The sequence below is a fragment of the Peromyscus maniculatus genome, chromosome 22 (assembly GCF_049852395.1).
Source record: "Peromyscus maniculatus bairdii isolate BWxNUB_F1_BW_parent chromosome 22, HU_Pman_BW_mat_3.1, whole genome shotgun sequence".
NCBI lineage: Eukaryota > Metazoa > Chordata > Mammalia > Rodentia > Cricetidae > Peromyscus > Peromyscus maniculatus.
The window spans coordinates 19,117,659-19,137,129 of NC_134873.1; the positions used below are offsets into that span (position 1 = coordinate 19,117,659).

General features: G+C 51.6%; 1 protein-coding gene across 5 annotated transcripts in view; it reads left to right on the forward strand.

Annotated features, from left to right (window-relative positions):
* Dnmt3a (DNA methyltransferase 3 alpha) overlaps positions 1-19,471 on the forward strand; it is a 110,310-nt gene that overhangs the window by 59,218 nt on the left and 31,621 nt on the right. For 4 of the 5 annotated variants that reach the window (XM_015999964.3, XM_076558822.1, XM_076558821.1 and 1 more), the window contains exons 4-6: positions 3,514-3,781; positions 10,506-10,549; positions 10,975-11,121. In XM_015999964.3, coding sequence (XP_015855450.3) covers positions 3,514-3,781; positions 10,506-10,549; positions 10,975-11,121 — 459 coding nt within the window. Of the gene's footprint in view, positions 1-3,513; positions 3,782-10,505; positions 10,627-10,974; positions 11,122-19,471 lie in introns of all 5 variants that reach the window. The other variant, XM_076558824.1, reaches the window with a different exon arrangement.

The following is a 19,471-nucleotide window of genomic DNA, read 5'->3' on the forward strand; positions in this document are numbered from 1 at the left end:
CTCGTTATGTGTGGGACTATGTGGATAAATGCGTAGCTTACATGTGACTGCGAAAAGTCTAAAAGGGAAGTCCAGCCCTTTGGCACATGCCTGTAATACCAGCACTTGGCATGTGAAAGCAAGAAGATCAGGAGTTCAAGGCCAGCCTCAGATACATAGTTTGTTTGAAGCCAGCCTAGGCTACATGAAACTTTGTTATATTTCATTCTTAAAATTATTTTATGTATATGAGTGCTTTTGCTGGCCTGTGTGTATGATCACCATGTACATGCCTGGTGCTTGTGGATGCCAGAAGAGAGACTAGACCCCCTGGGACTGGAGTTACGGTTGTAAGCCACCATGTGGTTGTTAACAATAGAACCTGGGTCCTCTGCAAGAACCGTTAGCCGCTGAGCCATCTCTCCAGCCTGTGAATGAAACAGAAAACCTAAAAAGGCCGAGCAGGCTCCCATACACTAAACCTGGTACTCAGGAAGTGAAGGCACATGGATCTCTGAGTTCCAGGTCGTCCAGAGCTCCATGGTGAGACTCTGTTTTCTGGAGGGTGGGGATGAGGACTGAAAAGGACATCTGCCAAGCTGCTAATAATGATTCTCAGGGAGGAAGTAACTTGGGGTGTTAATATCGGAGTTCTAACTTTTTGCTTGTTTTTTGTTTTTCAAGACTGTGAAGCTCTGGCTATCCTGGAACTCGATTTGTAGACCAGGCTGGCTTCGAACTCACAGAGATCCACCTGCTTCTGCCTCCCAAGTGCTGGGACTAAAGGCTTGCACCACCATGCCTGGCTGGGGTTTTAACCTTAAAAAAACTATTTTCTTTAAAATTTTTTGTTTACATTTATTTATTTGGTTTGTGCGTGCGTGCGTGCGATATGGGGAGAGGGACAGAGGAAGAGAGAAACTGACTGACTTGTGTGGAGGTCAGAGGACAACTTGTAGGAGTTGTTTCTCCCCTTCCATCTTGTGGGTCCTGGGCATCACACTCGGGCCATTCGGCTTGACAGCAAGCGCCTTATCTGCTGAGCCATCTTGCCAGCTCAGGTTTTCTCTTTCGACATTTTGGTTTGTGCAATTCAAATTTTTATGGGGCTGGGATTTTGGATTAGTGGGTAGAGCACTTGTCTAGAAGTACAAGGCCCTGGGTTCACTTTCCAACACCACGTAAACTGGGTCCCTCCATTCCTCAGAGGGAGGCAGGAAGATCCGGAGTTCAAGGTGATCCTTACCTACATAGCAAGTTTGAGGCCAGCCTGGGATAAACGTGTCTTCTCTCTCTCTCTCTCTCTCTCTCTCTCTCTCTCTCTCTCACACACACACACACACACACACACACACACACACACACACACACACACACACACAAAACTGTGTGATGTATTTCTGATTTTTTATTTCTAATTAAATTTATAAATTTATTTTTGTTTTGTTGAGAGACTCTCATTATGTTGTCCGGGCTGACCTAGCACTCAAGAAATCTGCTTGCATTCGGGCAGTGGTGGCACATGCCTTTAATCCCAGCACTTGGGAGGCAGAGCCAGGCGGATCTCTGTGAGTTCGAGGCCAGCCTTGTCTACAGAGCGAGATCCAGGAAAAACGCAAAACTACACAGAGAAACCCTGACTCAAAAAACAAACAAACAAATCTGCTTGCCTCTGTCTCTGTGCCACCATGCCTGACCCATTACTTTTATAATAGAAAAAAAAAAAATCCAGGCAAGGTGACGCATGCCTGTCAAGTGCACCACACAGGAGGCAAAGACAGCATGGTCAGGCGTGCAGGGTCAGCCTTACCTCTATAATGAGTTCAAGGCCAGCCTGGACCACGTGAAGCCAAGAACAGCAAAGCCTCGGGTGCAGTATTCATTGATCAGCTGTAATCACCTTACCTGACAGGAGGGGAGCCTTCTTTTGGTTTGATTGCTTTGGGTTTTTGAGACTGAGTCTCCTGTACCGAGGTTGGCCTCAAACTCACTCTGTAGCTAAGGGTGACCTCGAACTCCTGATCCTTTTGTTTCTACCTCCCAGATGCTGGGCTTCCTGGCATGGCCACCATGCTTGGCTCAGGTCTCACCTGGGGCTTGCTGAGCCGATTCTACCCCTGCTCTGCACATCCTGGCCCTGAGCATTTTCTACCTGCTGGGTTGCTGAGCACACCTTAGCCTGAGAAGGTAGCAGTGTCTGCCTGAGACAGGGACCCTGAGCTAAGCACCTCCAGTCTGCCAAGATCTCCTGACCCCTTGCCTCCTGATGAGCAAGAACAGAGAGCACTCACACACACACACACACACACACACACACACACACACACACACACACACCCTACACACCCTACCCTTGTACAGGGACATGTGAGGACAGCCCGAGTGAGTGAATCTTGATTTGATTTCCACCAATTGGAGCCTCAGCAGGTTCTGACCTCAGGCCCCAGGGGATGAAGCAGTCTGCTGTCTTTCCAGGCAGACCTATGCCCAAGGCAGGTGCAGCTCAGGCTGGAGACAGCTTAGGGCCTTGGTGAGCCTGGGTCTGAGACCCTATGGGGGCCTGATTTGGGGACAGAACACTGTGAGGCTAGCTCAGGTCCAGAGAATGCTTCTTAGTGGGGACTTCTTTGACACCCCTGCCCCTCCCCCCACCGTGAGGGCAGAGGAGGAAGTCTCTGAGAGCTGAAGCCAGGCCAGCCTCGGGGCCTCTGAAGTTGATCTAGTGACGTTCACTGGAATTTTCCAAGGAAGGGTCCAGTTTCAATGATGGAGCATGAGGAAAATTTTTGTTTTGTTTTTGTTTTTTGTTATATATATTTTTTTAATTTTTATTTTATGTACATTGGTATTTTGGCTGCATATATGTGTGTGTGAAGATGTCAGATCCCCTGGAACTGGAGTTACAGACAGTAGTGAGCTGCCATGTGGGTGCTGGGAATTGAACCCTGGTCCTTTAGAAGAACAGTCTGCTTTTAACTGCTGAGCCATCTCTCCAGCCCTCTTGTTATATTTTTATTTATTATGGTCATCTGTGTAGGGAACACACACACACACACACACACACACACACACACACACACACACACACACACAGAGTCTCATGTAGCCCTGGCTGCTCTCAAACCCAGAATGTAGCTGAGGATGGTCCCCAGCCATCCCCTGCTGAGTGCTGGGATTACAGGCGCACACCGCTCTGTCTGGTTTACACAGTGCTGGGTATCGAACCCAGGGCTTCATGCGTGCTAGACAAGCGCTCTATCCGCTGGGCTACATCCCGAGCTGCAGGATCATTGGTTTAGAAGTGGGAAGCCAGAGGAGTCTGAGTGAGTTTGGCTGCAGTGTGGTATCCCTGGGGTGGTGGGACCAGGCCCGCCTGCTTGATTTCCACGGTTCCCTGAAGCCTCTGATGGTGCCAGCCAACCTGTGACTCCATCTGCTGGCGTGGAGACACACGTAACTGCCCGGCACTCACGCCTGTCATTAGAAACTCAGGACCTAACCCTTACATTTATTTGTCTGTTTTCACCTGTCCAGGTGGAAACCAGTGACACCCCCAAGGACCCCGCAGTGACCAGCAAGTCTCAGCCCATGGCCCAGGACTCTGGCTCCTCAGATCTGTTACCCAATGGAGACTTGGAAAAGCGGAGTGAACCCCAGCCTGAGGAGGGGAGCCCGGCCGCAGGGCAGAAGGGTGGGGCCCCAGCTGAAGGAGAGGGAACGGAGACCCCGCCGGAATCCTCCCGAGCCGTGGAGAATGGCTGCTGTACCACCAAGGAAGGCCGCGGAGCCTCTGCGGAAGAGGGTGAGTCCCAGCCTGAGGGAAACCTCTTCCGGGCCCTCTGAGCCCCTGAGAGTCACAGGCTCGGGTCTGTGGCGGGTTTCAGGACGATGGGCAAAGGTGGAAGCTGACCATCGGCTTGCCAAGGCAGTGGTCTAGAAGCTACTGGATGAATACAGCCTGTGTCCATGTTCACTTGGCCCACCCAGTGTGCTAAACAGTTAAACATTAGTTGCCAGTCTTTTTAAAAAAAAAAAAAAAATCAAGAAATTCCACATGAAAATCTGGAGTTTTGGCTCTTCGTGGGGAGAAGAAAAGCTGGCTCTTGCACCAGGCAACAGTGGGTTTGCATAATGTCAAGGGATGCTAAGCTGGGGTAATAAGTGCCCCCCCTCTTCTTTCTATGCTGGTTGTGTGCCTCAGTTTCCCTCCACTGCCAGCTGGCCTGCTGGCTTACTCTTACCCATGACCTGCCTAGGCTCATGAGGACCACCCAGGCCATGTTGCCCTGTCCCAGTGCAGAGAGCCAGCCTGGCACACGGTGGTTTGGATGACTCCGTGGTAAACTGCCACCATGTGAGTTGTGACAGCGGACACCGAGGAGGGGAGGGCCGAAGGAGGCCGCCTGCGCGCTGCCCTGCTCGGACCTCTCCATCTGGGGGACTCGGTGGCCCGGGCCCTGGAATTTTGGAAAGTTGCCCACTTTTCTCTTTCAGGTTAAGCCAGAGATTTCAGGGCCAGGCAAGCTGTAAACAAGTGAGTAATGAGGACAGCTAGCATTTGTCCCGGGCTTCACAGTTTACACAGCGCCTCCTCCTCCATTATCACATTGATACCCAGGGGCCCTGCCAGGTTGTTTTACATATGTACATTTTAATTTCAGAAAGTCTCCCCTTCCAAGTGTGTATGATGGCATGAGCAAATTGATTAATTGGCATAACTTATTTTGCATGACTCCAAACCTAATATTTATGCAGAAGAGGGAATATTTCCAGGAAAAAAAAAGAGGTTTCCAAACTTATTTTGGAATTTCTTCCACTCATTATTCAGCAAATATTTGCGATGCTCCACCATGTGCAAAGCACGCTCTACGTTTCGTTCTGTTTACTCTTCCAAATGGTCTTGTTCAAGAGGTGTTACAAGCCCGTCCTAAGTCCAGGAAGAAAGTACAGCTTAGAAGGTGACCCTTGTTCATGCCTCCAAACCTGGCCTCTGGCCTTTGGTGCTTATTTTTTTTATTCTTTCAAAGGGTCTCACTATGTAACACTGGCTAGCCTAGAACTCACTATGTAGACCAGACTGGCCTCCAACTCAGATATTGCCTCCCTCTGCTTCCTGAGTGCTGGGCTTAAAAGGTGTGGGCCATCATTGTCTGGCCCCAACCTTGAACTTGATCCTGCTTCCTGTACCTCCTGAGTTGTGGGATCACACAACCGTGCGCCCCATGCCTATTTTAATTAACTACTTGTGTGTGTGTGTGTGTGTGTGTGTGTGTGTGTGTGTGTGTGTGTGTGTATGTATGTGACTTGAGCATGCCATAGCATACATATGGAGGTCAGAGGACACCTTGATTCTGTTCTCTCCTTCCAGCATGTAAATCCCTGGGCTGGAGTTCAAACTCACATTGTTAGATTTGGCCACAGGCTCCTTTATCTGATGAGCAATCTTGGCTGCCCATGCCTGTTCCTATGTAGTTCTGGGGATTGGGCCCAGGGCACTGGACTTCACACATGCTGGCCAAGCCTTGTACCAACTGAACTAACCCTCCAACCCAGGACTAGTCAACTTCTGCTCCTGAGCTTCTGCTCTGCTCTGCTCTGGTGCCCTGTGCTGTGTGGCTCTCAGAGGAGTGTTGGAAGAGCTTGAGAGGAGAGAGAGAGAGGAGGAGAGTGCCCCCCTCCCCCGCCCCCTACACCCCCTGCAGTTCACAATGGCAGATATGCAGGAGAGCTCAGCCAGCTCACTACCCTTCCTAGCCAGACAGTGTGCTCCTGTGACTCACCTCCGGAGTGCTGGATCAGACCCAGGCAGGTGCCCAGAGCCAGGGCCAAGGCAGGCCCTCCTGCTAGGCAGGATAGAGCCAGAGTTCCAAGGCTGCTTGCTCTTTGACCTTGAGGGTTTTTTTTAAGGCTTTCCCTGCCTGTATTTCGGTTCTTAGGCACACACTCAGCCAACAAGTGTTCACTAAACATGTGTGGTGTGTGCCAGGTCCTGTGCCGGCCTGTGGAGACCATCCTGAACAGAAACCTGGCTCTTGTCCTCAAGGACCTCGCAGTTGGTAGAGACTCTGCCCTTTCAAATGTGTTATTAGAACCGGACATGTAGCCCTGGTCTTAACTCCCAGCACTGCATTAACTGGTACAGTGTCCAAATCTCAGGATTTGGGAAAAGCACGGAAAGTCAGGAGTTCAAGGTCATTCTCTGCCCATCAATTTTTAGGCCAGCCTCCTCTCTCAAAAGCAAAACAAACTAATAACAAAATCAAATGCGCGGTTGTGTACAGAGGACCGTGCTCCTGGGGTAAGGGGATACAGGGCCGTGAGGAGCTAGGACCTCAGGACCTAAGCTGGCCCCGGTTATTCTGTCTTAATGGAGGGATGTACTGGAGCCTGTCACGTGAGGGCTGTGGGGAGGAGAGAGTGAGAACAGACCGATTCCAAGGTGAGAGAATGGGGCAAGGAGGAAGGATGTGGGCAGGGAGTGGGCGGCAGGTGGCCAAACCAGGCTTTCCTAGCTGCCTTCTCGGGACCGACCTGACAGGCTGTGATTGGAAAAGATGACTTCCCATGTAGATTCCCCAACGGTTCAAAGGGGCTGGGAAGTGGGGTGAGAAGTCAGGGGGCTGCTGCAGGTGTGGGGAGGGAGCAGTCTGCCCTGAGAAGCAAAATGGATGGAGGGAGGTGAGCAAAGGCTGCCTGCCGTCTAAGAGGTAAAGAAATGGCGGAGTTGATAAGCTGGGTTGGGAACTTTCAGACAAGTCCGAACGTGATAGGCACAAACACCCTGAGTCTCGGCTTCCATTTGACCTTGGGGGCACTCCTGAGTGACCCTGGATATCCAAGAGAGGTGTGCAGCGGCCTCCTGGCAGCTCTGGCCTGTGTGTTGGTGTGTGGAGGCTGGTCCCTGCTCCAGCAGTGGGCTGACAGTGTATGCCCAGCCAAGGACTTCAAACGAGAAAGGAGGAGACTCAGCTACAGCCCCCCACCTTCCAAGACTCTTTTCAGAGAGTTGTAGATGGATTTGTCTTTGGACCTCCAGCTCTCTCTCTCTCTCTCTCTCTCTCTCTCTCTCTCCTCCAGCTCTCTCTCTCTCTCTCTCTCTCCTCCAGCTCTCTCTCTCTCTCTCTCTCTCTCTCTCTCTCTCTCTCTCTCCTCCAGCTCTCTCTCTCTCTCTCTCTCTCTCTCTCTCTCTCTCTCTCTCCTCCAGCTCTCTCTCTCTCTCTCACACACACACACACACACAGACTTATTATTAATTATGAAAACTCGGCCTATAGCTTAGGCTTGTTTCTAACTAGCTCTTATAACTGAAATCAACCTATTTCTATTCCTCTATGTGCTGCCCCATGGATTGTGGCTTTTACCTCTCCTCTTGTGTGTCTTGCTCCCTCTGAGTCCGGCTGGTGACTCTGCCTTTCTTCTTCCCAGAGCTCTCTCTGTCCAGAAGTTCCTGCTATACCTCCTGCCTAGCTGTTGGCCATTTAGTCTTCTATTAAACCTGTCACAGTGACATATCTTTATACAGTGTAATCAAATATCTCACAGCAGAGTTCCATCTATCCTTCCTGGAAACCCATGGCGCCTGCCTATACGGCACAACGCACTGTACCCTCACTGCCCAGTGGTCCATGGTCCAGCTGTGTCAATAGTAACTGGGAAGCCAAGGTGCAGGCTCTGTAGGTCCTCGTGCTGTCTGAGAAACCGCTCGCTTCAGTCTTGTGCCCTGTGAGGAAGACCTTATTGTCTCAGGAAGCCAGGTGTACAAGCACACACTTGTAGTCTCAGAACTTGGTAGGTGGACGCCAAAGGATCAGAAGTTCAAGGTCCTCCTCAGCTACTTAAAGCCCCGGCATCCAGACTGGGACACAGGAAGCCTGGTAACAGACAGAGGAATGGCTGGGGGTCAGCATAAGGCTGCTCTGCTCAGGCTGAGCATGGGGACAAATATGGTCCAGTAGCAGTGCTTATATAAGTCTAGCATCTGTCCTGTCAACTGGGATATTGTCTCATTGTGAAGAGAACTTGGGAATGGTCCTTGCTGGACATACTTGAGGCCCCTGACCTCTCCTGTCCCCAGGACCCGAGGTGTCTTGGGGTCATGTTCCTATCCTCCAGGGCCACTCTGGAAGGCACACCTGGCCCTGGCACCCTGGGTCTGCAGAGGGAGCCCTCAGAGAGCAGAGAGCCAGTGACCGCCCAGCATTCTGTGTCAGCCAGTCTGATGTGCTGGCCAGGCTGGAGAGAGGAAGAGAGTGCATGTGTGCGTGCATGCGTGCGTGTGTGCGTGCGCGCGCAGCTGAGAGAACGATCAATCACTTGCATGGGCATGCGCAGTCTGTCGGGGAGAAAATTCCAGAAAGAAGCCAGTTGGAAACTGTTTCAGGAAGTTTCCATTTGGGAGACCTTGGGGGCCAGAGACCTGGCAAAGGAAACATGGAACAGTGTGGTGGTAGCGCACTTGGGAGTCAGGAGCCCCGAAATCGGATTACAGCTCTGCTCACCCGGCCTCAGTTTCCTCGGGTGAAACATGGAGCAAACTCAACCACATCTTCTTTTCAGCTCAGCTTTTCTTGTATTCTAATAAACAAATCACTCCTGATAAACGTAATCCAAAGCCACTGGGTTGGGGTTGGGGGAGGGGGGTATTCAGGAAACTCCTAGGTCCATAGACAGTCCAAATCGCGTGGGCCAGCTTGGGGGCCTCACTCACCACCCTCAGCTTGCTGCATGGCTGCTGCTGCAAGCTGTTGCAGCTTCAGCAGGAGCATGGAATGCGAGCCAGGGCAGGCGCCCCCTCCTGGCAGCCTGGGCCCTGGGCCGAGCACCGAGGTCTGAGGGAGGGGCCGGTCCCAGAGGTGGGAGCCTCCTGCCCCCCCCCCCCGGGGAAGGCGCATGAGGGGGAACCCCGTGGAAAGTGGGGAGCTGACTGCGGTGGGAGAGAGGCCGTGGAGGAAGAGATGGAGATGGGTGTGACGGGTGAGACAGGCCTTAAAAGGCCAACCACAGACCCTGTGCTGGGAGGGGCGCACGCCCCCACCCACACACCCCCACACGGGTGACAGCCACCACGCTCCTCCCCCGCACCGCCTCCACGGGGGGCCCAGCAGCGGCACGCCTCCCACCCACAGGGTCCACAGCCCACGGGGTGTCCCGCAGGGGCTCTGCTCTCCCTGCCTCCTCCCCACCCACCCCTGTGGATGGGAGCAAGGCACACGTGGCCGTGGGGCGCCCTGGGCAGGTGCAGAGAGGAACCCCAGGTCGCGTCTGGTAACAAGAGGGAAACGTCCAGGCTCAAAATTCAGAGCCGTAAATGCTGCGGGTGGTTTCCGCTCCTGAGCTAGGCGATGCAGCAGGGGCTGTTTTTTCCGTTTGGGGCTCTTTGTCTCCCGTACCCCCCTCCTCCTCCTCCCCGTACCCACCAAGCGACGTGAGTGAGCCAGCCTTAGTGACCTTCCTGCTCCGGGGTGGGGGGGGGGGCCGAGCCCTGTATTTTCTCAGCCTCAGAAAAAGGCGTTCAGGCACCCAGGGGAAAGGTGGCCCAAGTCTCCCCACTTGCTAGGAGAAGCCATCCAGCTGGCTGCAGCCGGGCTGGCTGGGAGAGGAGCTGGGCAGGCAGGCAGGCCGAGGCGGACAGGAAGATTGTGGCTGCCCGCATGTCGCATGTCTGGCCTCGAGAAGCCCAGAGCCCTCCCTAAAGATGGCGCTGTGGGGACTGCTGTTCCCAGCCCAGATGTCCCTCCCTGGAACTGGAATCGGTGCCCAGTCCAGGAACTTGGAGAAAAGCCAGAAAAACAGGGGAAGGAGGAGTCCCTTGGGGCGGAGGCATGCCGACACATATTGAGCGCCTACTGTATGCCAAGCCCTGCTCCATGCACTAGTTGCTCACGCGCCAATCTTTAACTCACACGTCTCACTTTGTTGGTGAGGAAACAGCGGAGGTTAGGGAGGTCATCCCGGGGCAGTTAGAATCCAGACTTGATCTCGATGACCCGAGAGCGGGCCAGGAATGGAGGACAGTTGACATGTTAGTAATGGGGCCGTACTATGTAGAACTGTTTACAGTGAAGAGAGACTCTCGAAAGATGGCGCTGCTTCACTTGGGTCTGGGCCAGCTGACCCATTGCCCACGGCTGGGCACCTTTTTCTAAGACCTCACACAAAGAGGTGAACAGCCTGGCTTCTTCAGTCCAACCCCGCTCTGCCCCTCCACCCTCCTGTTCCTTGCTTTGAAGGTGCTTTGAAGGTGGCTGCTTCGAAGTCCTTTTTTTATGAACTTGGGACCAGGGTCCGTGGGCCAGAAACCAGGCCCGCGACTTTTTTCTTATTCCTATGTTCTTGGGCCTGGAACCTGGGCCAGGACGTCTCTGCTCCAGACATCGTTCTGGGTCCTTGGAGCCAGCCTGGCACCTGGTAGGCCAGCATGGACGGCACATGCAAGGAGCCTCCCCCCCACCCCCACCCCACCCCTCAGGCTCCTCTGAGCCACGCGTGAGTTGGTCGACAGCCTCCTTGTGCTTCCCTTTCCACAGGCAAAGAACAGAAGCAGACCAACATCGAATCCATGAAAATGGAGGCAAGTGTTTTCCTCACCCCCAGGGGCTCTGGATCCTGATTCTAGAAGAAAGCCACCTCTCTGACGGACTGTGGCGAGTGTGTGTGAGGGGGGCCCGAGGGTGGGTCCCTGCCCCTTCTTTGGTGTCCCTTTGTGAGAAGGAGAGGAAGTGGGGGGGTGGAGGTTGGAAGTCCCCTAGCCAGGCAGCCAGCTCATCCCCCTCCGGAGATCAAGCACTTCCCCTCGGCAGCGGAGTTCACGTGTGGCTACCGACTTCGAATCCCTCCTTCTGTATTCTGGGGTCAACCCCCCTCTGGCCAGGAGCCAGAATTCCTGTAGTCTGTGTGGGATGAGTGACCCCCTCTCCGTTTCCCCTCTAGGAGGGGCAAACCCTGCAGAGGTACCTCCGCCTGCCTTAACGTCTGTCTGTCTGTCTTCTGTCCTAGGGATCCCGTGGACGGCTGCGGGGTGGTCTGGGCTGGGAGTCCAGCCTCCGTCAGCGGCCCATGCCAAGACTCACCTTCCAGGCAGGGGACCCCTACTACATCAGCAAGCGGAAACGGGACGAGTGGCTGGCACGTTGGAAAAGGGAGGTGAGACGCCTTCTGTCCCTGGTGCCGAGTGTGAGAGCGGCAACCCAGAATTCAGTTCTAGCCACTCCCGTCAGGCTGGAGCTGAGGCTGTCAACTCCGAGAATTCCCAGAAACCTGCTACCCGGCAGTGGTGGTGGTGGGGTTCGTTTGTCCTCCCATGTTTTGGGGGTGCTAGCTGTGAATGAGGTAGCGTGTGCCTATGGCGGCGTTCCTGCCCGTGTGGAGTCGATGCTCTGATGGGCGAGCGGGACAGAACCGAAGGGGGTTGAAGGCTCGGTGACACCCAGGTGGCGTCTCCATTCTCAAGAGTGTCCAGATGTGGACGGTGTCCGTGGAGAGAAATGAATCTGGTGCAGGGGGCAGCGGTGGAGACAGGACAGCTTTGGCTGCATTCTGGTGATAGGCTCCAGGGCGTGTTGACGGGAAGGTCAGAGAGACACTGTCAGCTGTGGCCTGGACACACAAGGGGATGGCCGTGTTTGCTCTGGTGGGAGGACGAGTTGTTGGGATCCAGAGCTCAGTGCCAAGGAGCTGGAAGCTGGACGTCGGGCTGCAGGTACCAAGGTGCAAACAAAACAAGGTCTGCGGAGCCTGCGCAGTAGAGGGCAGAGAGGCAGAGTCTCAGAATTCCCTGTGCAGGAATGGAGAGGTTTGGAGAGCCACCGGAGACCTGGGGAGAAAGTGTGTCTGGGAGAGCTGGTTCCTTTAGACAGTGGCTGCGCTGGGTGGGGGCGTGCCCCCACACTGGGCAAGCCTGAGGGAGCTGGTACTTTTCCTGAGGAACCTCTGGGGGATCTAGGAGGGAGCTGGAAGCAGCCCAGGGCTGCCAAGGGGAAGGAGGTGGGAAGTCAGATAAAGACCTAGGCAGCCTCAATCCTTTAAGATCAGCTGTGGGAAGGAGAGTTGTGGGTACCACTTCCACCAGGAGGGAGAGGAAGCAGGGTCTTGACCTCAGGCTATCTGACAGTATGTGCCAGAGGCCCTAGAGAAAGTTCCAAACGAGTGGGAGGGGACATGGTCCTGGCTGCTTTATTGTTTTCTAGTTCCCTTGGGATCCAGGAAGGCAGAAATCATCCTTCTGAGAGGGGCGCCTTCAGCCCTGGTGCTAAGACCAGGGTGCACCTTCAGAAAGTGCGCTGTTCTCTCTCTTCTTCTGGGGCTCTGGGACTCAGGCTCTGTGTGCCATGCTCCTGAGCCGTGAGTCGGAGGTGCTGAGGGGGTGACCTGGGTCTGATCTCCTTCCTTAAGCAGCGCATGGAGGTCACAGGAAGAAGGGTTTTTCCCACTCCTAGAAAATGAAGGTCCGTTTTTTTATCAATTGTAAGTTTCAGCTAAAATTTTTACAAGATTTGAGTGGTCAAGTTGGGCCCAGCCAGTAAGGGAACTTGTCACTTGAGTTTAGTCTCCAGGACTGACACAGAAAAGAACCAACTCCTCCATCCTCCTCACAGGTGCTGTGTACACACACACACACACACACACACACACACACACACACACACAGACAAATGTAGGTAAGAGTTTTAAAATTTAACCTCAGAGCATGTAAGATAGGTGTGATGGTATACACCTATAACACCTATAATTTCAGTATTTGAGAGATTGAAGAAGGAAGATACAACTTTGAAGCCAGCTTGGTCTGTATGTCACCACATAGTTCAAGCACTTCCACCCCCAACACACACACACACACACACACACACACACACACACACACACACACACAGCAAGCCCCGATCCCCCCAAAACAAAAATAATAATAAGTTAGGAGCCAGACGGTGGTGGCACACGCTTTTAATCCCAGCACTTGGAAGGCAGAGGCAGGCAGATCTCTGTGAGTTTGAGGCCAGCCTGATCTACAGAGCGAGATCCAGGACAGCCAAGGCTTTTATATAGTGAAACCCTTGTAGTTGTTGGTATTTTACTCTTTGGCTCTTTACTCTTTAGCTCTTTTGGGGGTCCACCACCCAGCTCCCAAATAAATCACACACGAAGGCTTATTCTTAATTATAAATGCCTAGCCTTAGCTTGGCTTGTTTCTTGCCAGCTTTTCTTTATTTATTCCTTCTACCGTTTGCCTCTGGGCTTTTATCTTTATCCTGTACACCTTTCTTTACTTGTTACTCCAGGGCTTGCTGTGTAGCTGGGTGGCTGGCCCCTGGAGTCCTCCTCCTTCTCTTGCTCCTCAATCCTCTTTCCCCAGATTACTCCTTCTGTTTATTCTCTCTGCCTGCCAGCCCTGCCTATCCTTTCTCCTGCCTTGCCATTGGCCATTCAGCTCTTTATTAGACCAATCAGGTGTTTTAGACAGGTAAAGTAACACAGCTTCACAGAGTTAAACAAATGCAATATAAAAGAATGCAACACATTGTTGCATCATTAAACAGATATTCCACAGCATAAACAAATGTAACACATCTCAAACTAATATTCTGCAACAAACTCTGTCTTGAAAAAGAACAAAAAAAAAGTTAGGAACATTGGCCATGTGTGGTGGCTCATGTCTTTAATCCAGCAATCAAGAGGCAGAGTACAGTGGGTTTTCTCTGAGTTCAAGGCCAGCCTCATCTACCTAGGGTGTTCCAGGCCAGCCAGAGCTACATAGTGAGACTTTGTCTCGGAAAAAAAAAAAAGAAAGAAAAGAAAAGAAACATTTGCTAATATACACAAAAGTAGAACAAGAAATTTATTATATAATATATGCATATATCTATACATACATATATATCTATATCTACATCTATCTATATCAGTATCTCTCTATATACCTGTATCTGTCACCTACTTCAGCAATTATCAAAAGCTTTTCTAGTGAGTCTGCCACATCTGGGCATTTGCTTTTCCACCCCAACCAACATAGACGCCATTGGTCTCTAAGTGTTAACAGAAAAGTGGAAAACATTGATTCAGTTTGAACTGTTGGAGGTGCCTGTGACCTCAGAACAAAATCTGCTTCCTAGCAATGAAATGAACTCTGTGACTTCTAGTGCCGCGAGGTCCACGGGTCTTTTTAAGTTGTAACTACACATCCCTCGATCCTGGACTGGCCACAGCCCCCCAGGACAGGGGGGGAATGGGGCCAGAATGCAATTAGAGTTTAGGTTTCTTAAGAGTTTAGCTCTAAACGCCACACCCAGATAGGGGACAGGGTAGGATTAACTGCTGGGAAAACACAGTTACTTTCCAGACTACGGAGCAGAATCTGATGTGATTGGGCCCGATTTCTTTTTCTTTTCTTTCCTTTTAGATTTATTTAATGTGCATGACTGTTTTGCCTCATATGCGTGTCTGGTGCCCACAGAGGTCAGAGGAGGGTGTGGGATCCCCTGGAACTAGAGTTATGGATGGTTATAAGAGTTATAAGCCACCATGTGGGTGCTGGGAACCGAACCTGGGCCTTCGAGAACCAGTGCTCGTGACTGCTAAGCTAGCTCTCCAGCACTACCACCACCCCAAAACACACACACCTGCTTCTAAGGCTCACCTTAGCTCCTTAGCCTTTGACCTTTGCTTCTGATACTGTTTCCCTGGGCCTTCCTGGTGCCCCTGAATTTTATACTTCCTGCATTTCTCAGCAGCATATTTTGTCCCCCTTTACTCGGGTATCCTCGGGTCCCCTCTTCTTGACCTACTTACCTGCATTTCTTGGTTTGGGGGGTTGGTTGGGGGAAGGGTTATTTATTTATTTTCTTTGCTATGTAGCTAAAGCTGACATTGAACACCTGATCTTCCCGCATCCACCTCCAGAGTACTGGGATCACATTTGTGCCTCTGAACCCACCTTCATTTCCCACATGTAGCAGATTGACTAGAAAGGCTTTCGTAGATCTAACTCCCCACTCCTAACCACACACCCCCACCCCCACCCTCCACGCCTCTACCGCCACAAGGGCACCTGCATCCCAGGCAATGCCACCAGCCGGCCTTTGCTACATGGATGGGATGCAATAGTTACCTCTGCTTTGAAACTTCCTTCAGGCACGTTTTGAGCCCTTTGCCCGAAGTCCTGTGAGCTCAGTGACCTACAGAAAGTACACGGCTCTGAACCCGGCCTCAGACTAAATTCATCAGCAAGAGGCCGAGTTGGGCTTTTAGAGGACGAACTGGAATTTTGGGAGGAGAGAGGGAAGCATTTCGAAAGGGATGACTTCATCTGTGAAGTTCCCAGGGTTTTTCAGGAATGGAAGTGTGTGGCTCAAGCCTGAAGGGCTTGTGTGGCCTGCTGGAAGCTTCCATTGGCTCCCCACCCTAAAAGTCCCTCTCCTAGGGCTAGGGGTGTAGCCTAGGGGGAGAACGCTTGCCTTGGCTTGGGTCCCAGTGCCATACACAAGTAAGAAGCTCCCTTTGCCTTCTTCGTCAATCACATCTCAGCTCGTGGGTAAGATCCATCCGTTTCACCTGCCCAACATTAACTCCAGAAGGTGGCCTGTGCCTTTAATCCCAGCATTCCGGAGGTCAAGGCTGGTGGGTCTCTGAATTCAAAGGCCATCCCTGGTGTATGTAGCAAGTGAGACCTGTCTTTTATTTTATTTTTCTCACTAATTTTTATTTATGAAATTTAATTTTACATATCAGCCACGGATTCCCTTGTTCTCCTCCCTCCCACCCACCCCAGACCTGTCTTTTAAAAAAATAACTTAAATTGTACAAATGAAATACACTTCAAACAGGTGATAAGGGAAACTGGCCATTTCCTTCATCTCTGAATGGGACTTCCTGATGGAAAGGGGAAGGCTGTTGTCTGCTGTGTGCCAGCCCTGCTGTATGTAGTAAATGACTGAGTTCTGCTACAGAACCCATGGCGGCTCCCTAGTGCCCGCAACCCAATCCAACACATAGACAAATTTTGGCTGTTTCCCAATGTTTCAACCCTGTGACCTCCCAAATCAGCCCAGCGATTGGGCTCTGTGGTGGATGTTAGGACTCACCCTGGCGATCCTAAATCACTTCCAGGCAGGCCTCCCATTTTCCAGGCTCTAGGGTATCTCCTATCTTCTCTGGCTCCCAGCTGGAAGGTTGGGCCCTGGCTCCTGCATCCTTATGCTTATCAGATAATATTGCATTGTGATAGTAACAATCTGTGGTCTGGCCAAAGAATCCCAGTCTCCCCTCCCCGCTCCGCCCTTAGGTGCACCCTGCCCCCACCCTAGGCTGTCCATTACATTCCTGAGGTGGGGGGGGGGCTTTGTCCCTAGGCCTCAGGGGGCATTGTGCAAATGCGGGGGTTTTAGACTTCAACACCAGGCCCTCCCCTTGGACGGACTTGCCTGAAGTGGGCTGCATGAGGAAAGACTCCTAAACACAGAAGTATATGGATTAATAAAGAACATATAGCCTTTACGGCTCTTCTTAGAGTTGGCATGGACAGGAACTTGTTTGCTGTTTGTTATTTTGAGACATGGTCTCTCTATGTAGACCAGGCTAGCCTTGAACTCACAGAGATCCGACTGCTTCTGCCTCCCAGGTGCTCAGATTAAAGGCGTGTGCCGCCGCCTCCCCAGGCAAATGAGTTTATGTGTACATGTGTGTGCTATGGAGTGCATGTAGACCTGGAGCAACCTTGTGGATCTGATCACCCACCCTCCCACAGGCCCCAGGTTCAGCTCCTCAAGCTTGGCTGGTGGATGCTCCATCCAACTGAGCCATCTTGCTGGCTCCTGTTTTTATTAGTTTCTGAGACAGAACTCTGTAAAACAGTCCAGGCTGGCCTTGAACATTTGCAGTCTCCTGCCTACTTCCCCCGGGGTTAGGATTCTAGGTATGAGCCTCCATGTTCAGATGATTTGATACAAATTATTATTATATAAATTATGTAAGTATCACACAAGCACATTCTTATTTTTAAACAGTCTCCCCCCATACAATTTTAATTCTTTGAATATGCTCTAGAGCTGGACATAATAGTGCAGCCTGAGATCAGAGCAGTACTCAGAAGGCAGAGGCAGGAGGATGACTACAGGTTCAAAGCCAGAATGCGTTGCCTACTGAGCTCCAGGCTAGCTTGGGCTACAGTGTAAGGTACTGCCTCAGAAATCACAAACACACACACACACACACACACACACACACACACACACACACACACACAGATAACAAAATACTTTGAGAGGTCTTCGATGCTGTCTGGTGCATACATGCCAATTTTTTCTGTTTGTATGTCTAAACATGTAACACTGACTCACAATTTTGTGTTTTATGAGTGGCAACATTCTGTAGTTTCATTTTACAGTTTGGTTTTTTTTCACTTACAATAAGGTGGCCAGTTGAGCCACATAATGACTATTATATTTCCACTGTATGAATTGCCATGATTTTATTTAACCAGACTCTTACTGCTGGCCATTTATGCCACCCCCGTAGTTTGCTATCCAGGCATACTGTGGCAGTACAACATCCTTGGTATGTGTGAGGACGGTCTCGGGTAGCCCAGGCTGGCCTCAACCCTGGTATGTGGTTGAAGATGAGTTTAGCAAGCTTCAGCCCTGTCTGCCTTCACTTCCTAGGTGTCTGGATTATAGCTGTCCGTCTCCAGACCAGTTTATGCGGTGCTGGGGACTGAAGCAAGGTCTGCATGCGTGCTAGGCTTAGCCTGCTTCTGTGTGCTTCTGTATTTCCGCAAGACAAAAAAAAAGAGAAGTCCGAGTGGAAAGAGTGTGCATTTCGCATTTTACAAAATCTGTCAAATTGCTAGAAAAGGGCCACGCTGATCCCACCTTACACCACAGCTAGCTAGCTGCTGTACCCTGCTAATAGACTGGGTAGGAAAGCGGTGTCCTGTTATGATTCTAATTGTCATTTCCCAAATAACAAGTGAGGCTAAGTTATCTTTTCATATGTTTATTGACCATTTGTGGTGGTGCTGCTGCTGCTGCTGTTTCTGGGGGTTTTAACAAGTGTGGCTTCCGTTGTTGGCTTTACAACTTGTGGATGTGACAGACTGCTATCTGTGTGTCCCGGAAGAACAGCCTGCGAGTGTCTAGAGGGTCACCTCTTGCCGGGCCATATGCCATTTAATAAGCAATCACTCTGCACCCCCTGAGTTGGGGGAGGAGGGGGCTTGTGTGAGAGGCTGTGGAAGTTGAGGTGAGCAAGCTGTGATCTCCTGAGCAGTTTCCAATGGAGACCAATAAAGTTCAGTGCAGGGGAGCAGCCCCGTGGTGTGGGTGCTACTTGACCGGATGTTGCTCACGCTTGCCACACCCAACTTTTGCTTTTTTGGGCAGTGCCTGACCACCCTGGAGAGCATAGGAACATTTGCAGCTGCGACAGCTTTACCAAAAGGCTGAGGGCATTTTAAAGGGGCTCCCGTGAAGGCCATAATCAGAAATAGCCTCCTAGGTTGGCCCTCGCCCCTGGGCTGTGGAAAATGTCAAAAAGGGACTGCCACTGTGATAAGTGGATGGACGGGGTGGTGTTTGGTATTTGTCTTGAGACAGGGTTTCAGTTAACCCAGGGTGGCCTTGAAACTTGACTCTTGGAGCTGTGAACTCTTGATCCTTCTGTTACCATCTCTGAAATGCTGGGATTACAGGTGCAAAAGACTTAGCTTTGGTCTGGGCCTGTTTGTTTGTTTATTTTGAGCCAGGGTCTCCCACTGTAGCCCAAGCTGGACTCCAGCTCAGGGTATGAGATTGCACACTTGCACACGGGAGAATTCATTCACTTCTGGGCACAGAAGGAGTTGCTTTCTGAACAGCCCCCACTTTTTAGTAATGAGAAAATAGGTGAGGGGTAGTGTGTGTATGTATCCAGGGTACAGCTGCTGGCTCCAGCCAAGAATGACCTCGGGGAAGGGGGTGAGCCTCACTGACCTCCAGCCTGTGCCCAGAGCATTAACTTCACCGCAGACCTGAAGCATATCCCGACATGGGTTATGTTTGGCTTGATACTTGGGGCGGAGCCCAGTGTCCCCTACATGTGCACTCTAAGCACATGCTCTACCACTCAACTGAACCCCCAGTTCTATAAGAAATTTCTTTATCAGGACAGCAAGATGGTTCCGGGTGACGGACTTGCCACCAAGCCTGATGACCTGAGTTTGGTCCCTAGAACTCCCGGTGAAGGGAGAGATCCAATTCCTTTGAGTTGTCCTCTGACCTCCACATACCTACAGAGAGAGAGAGAAAGTGAGAGAGAGCGCAAAGATGTCCCAAGTTAGTTAGAACAGAGCCATAAAATGGCGTTAGGAGGGTCCCCTGGCCAAAACCAACTCCCGTTCTCAGGCTACTTCCGGCCTGGTTCTCCTAGTTTTCTCTGGTGCATCGTCTTCAAGGCCAGGCCTGAATCCAGAAGGGAGGCCTCTAGCTTGCTGCTCTCCCTAGGTCCTGTTATCTGGGCTGACCCTCAGGGC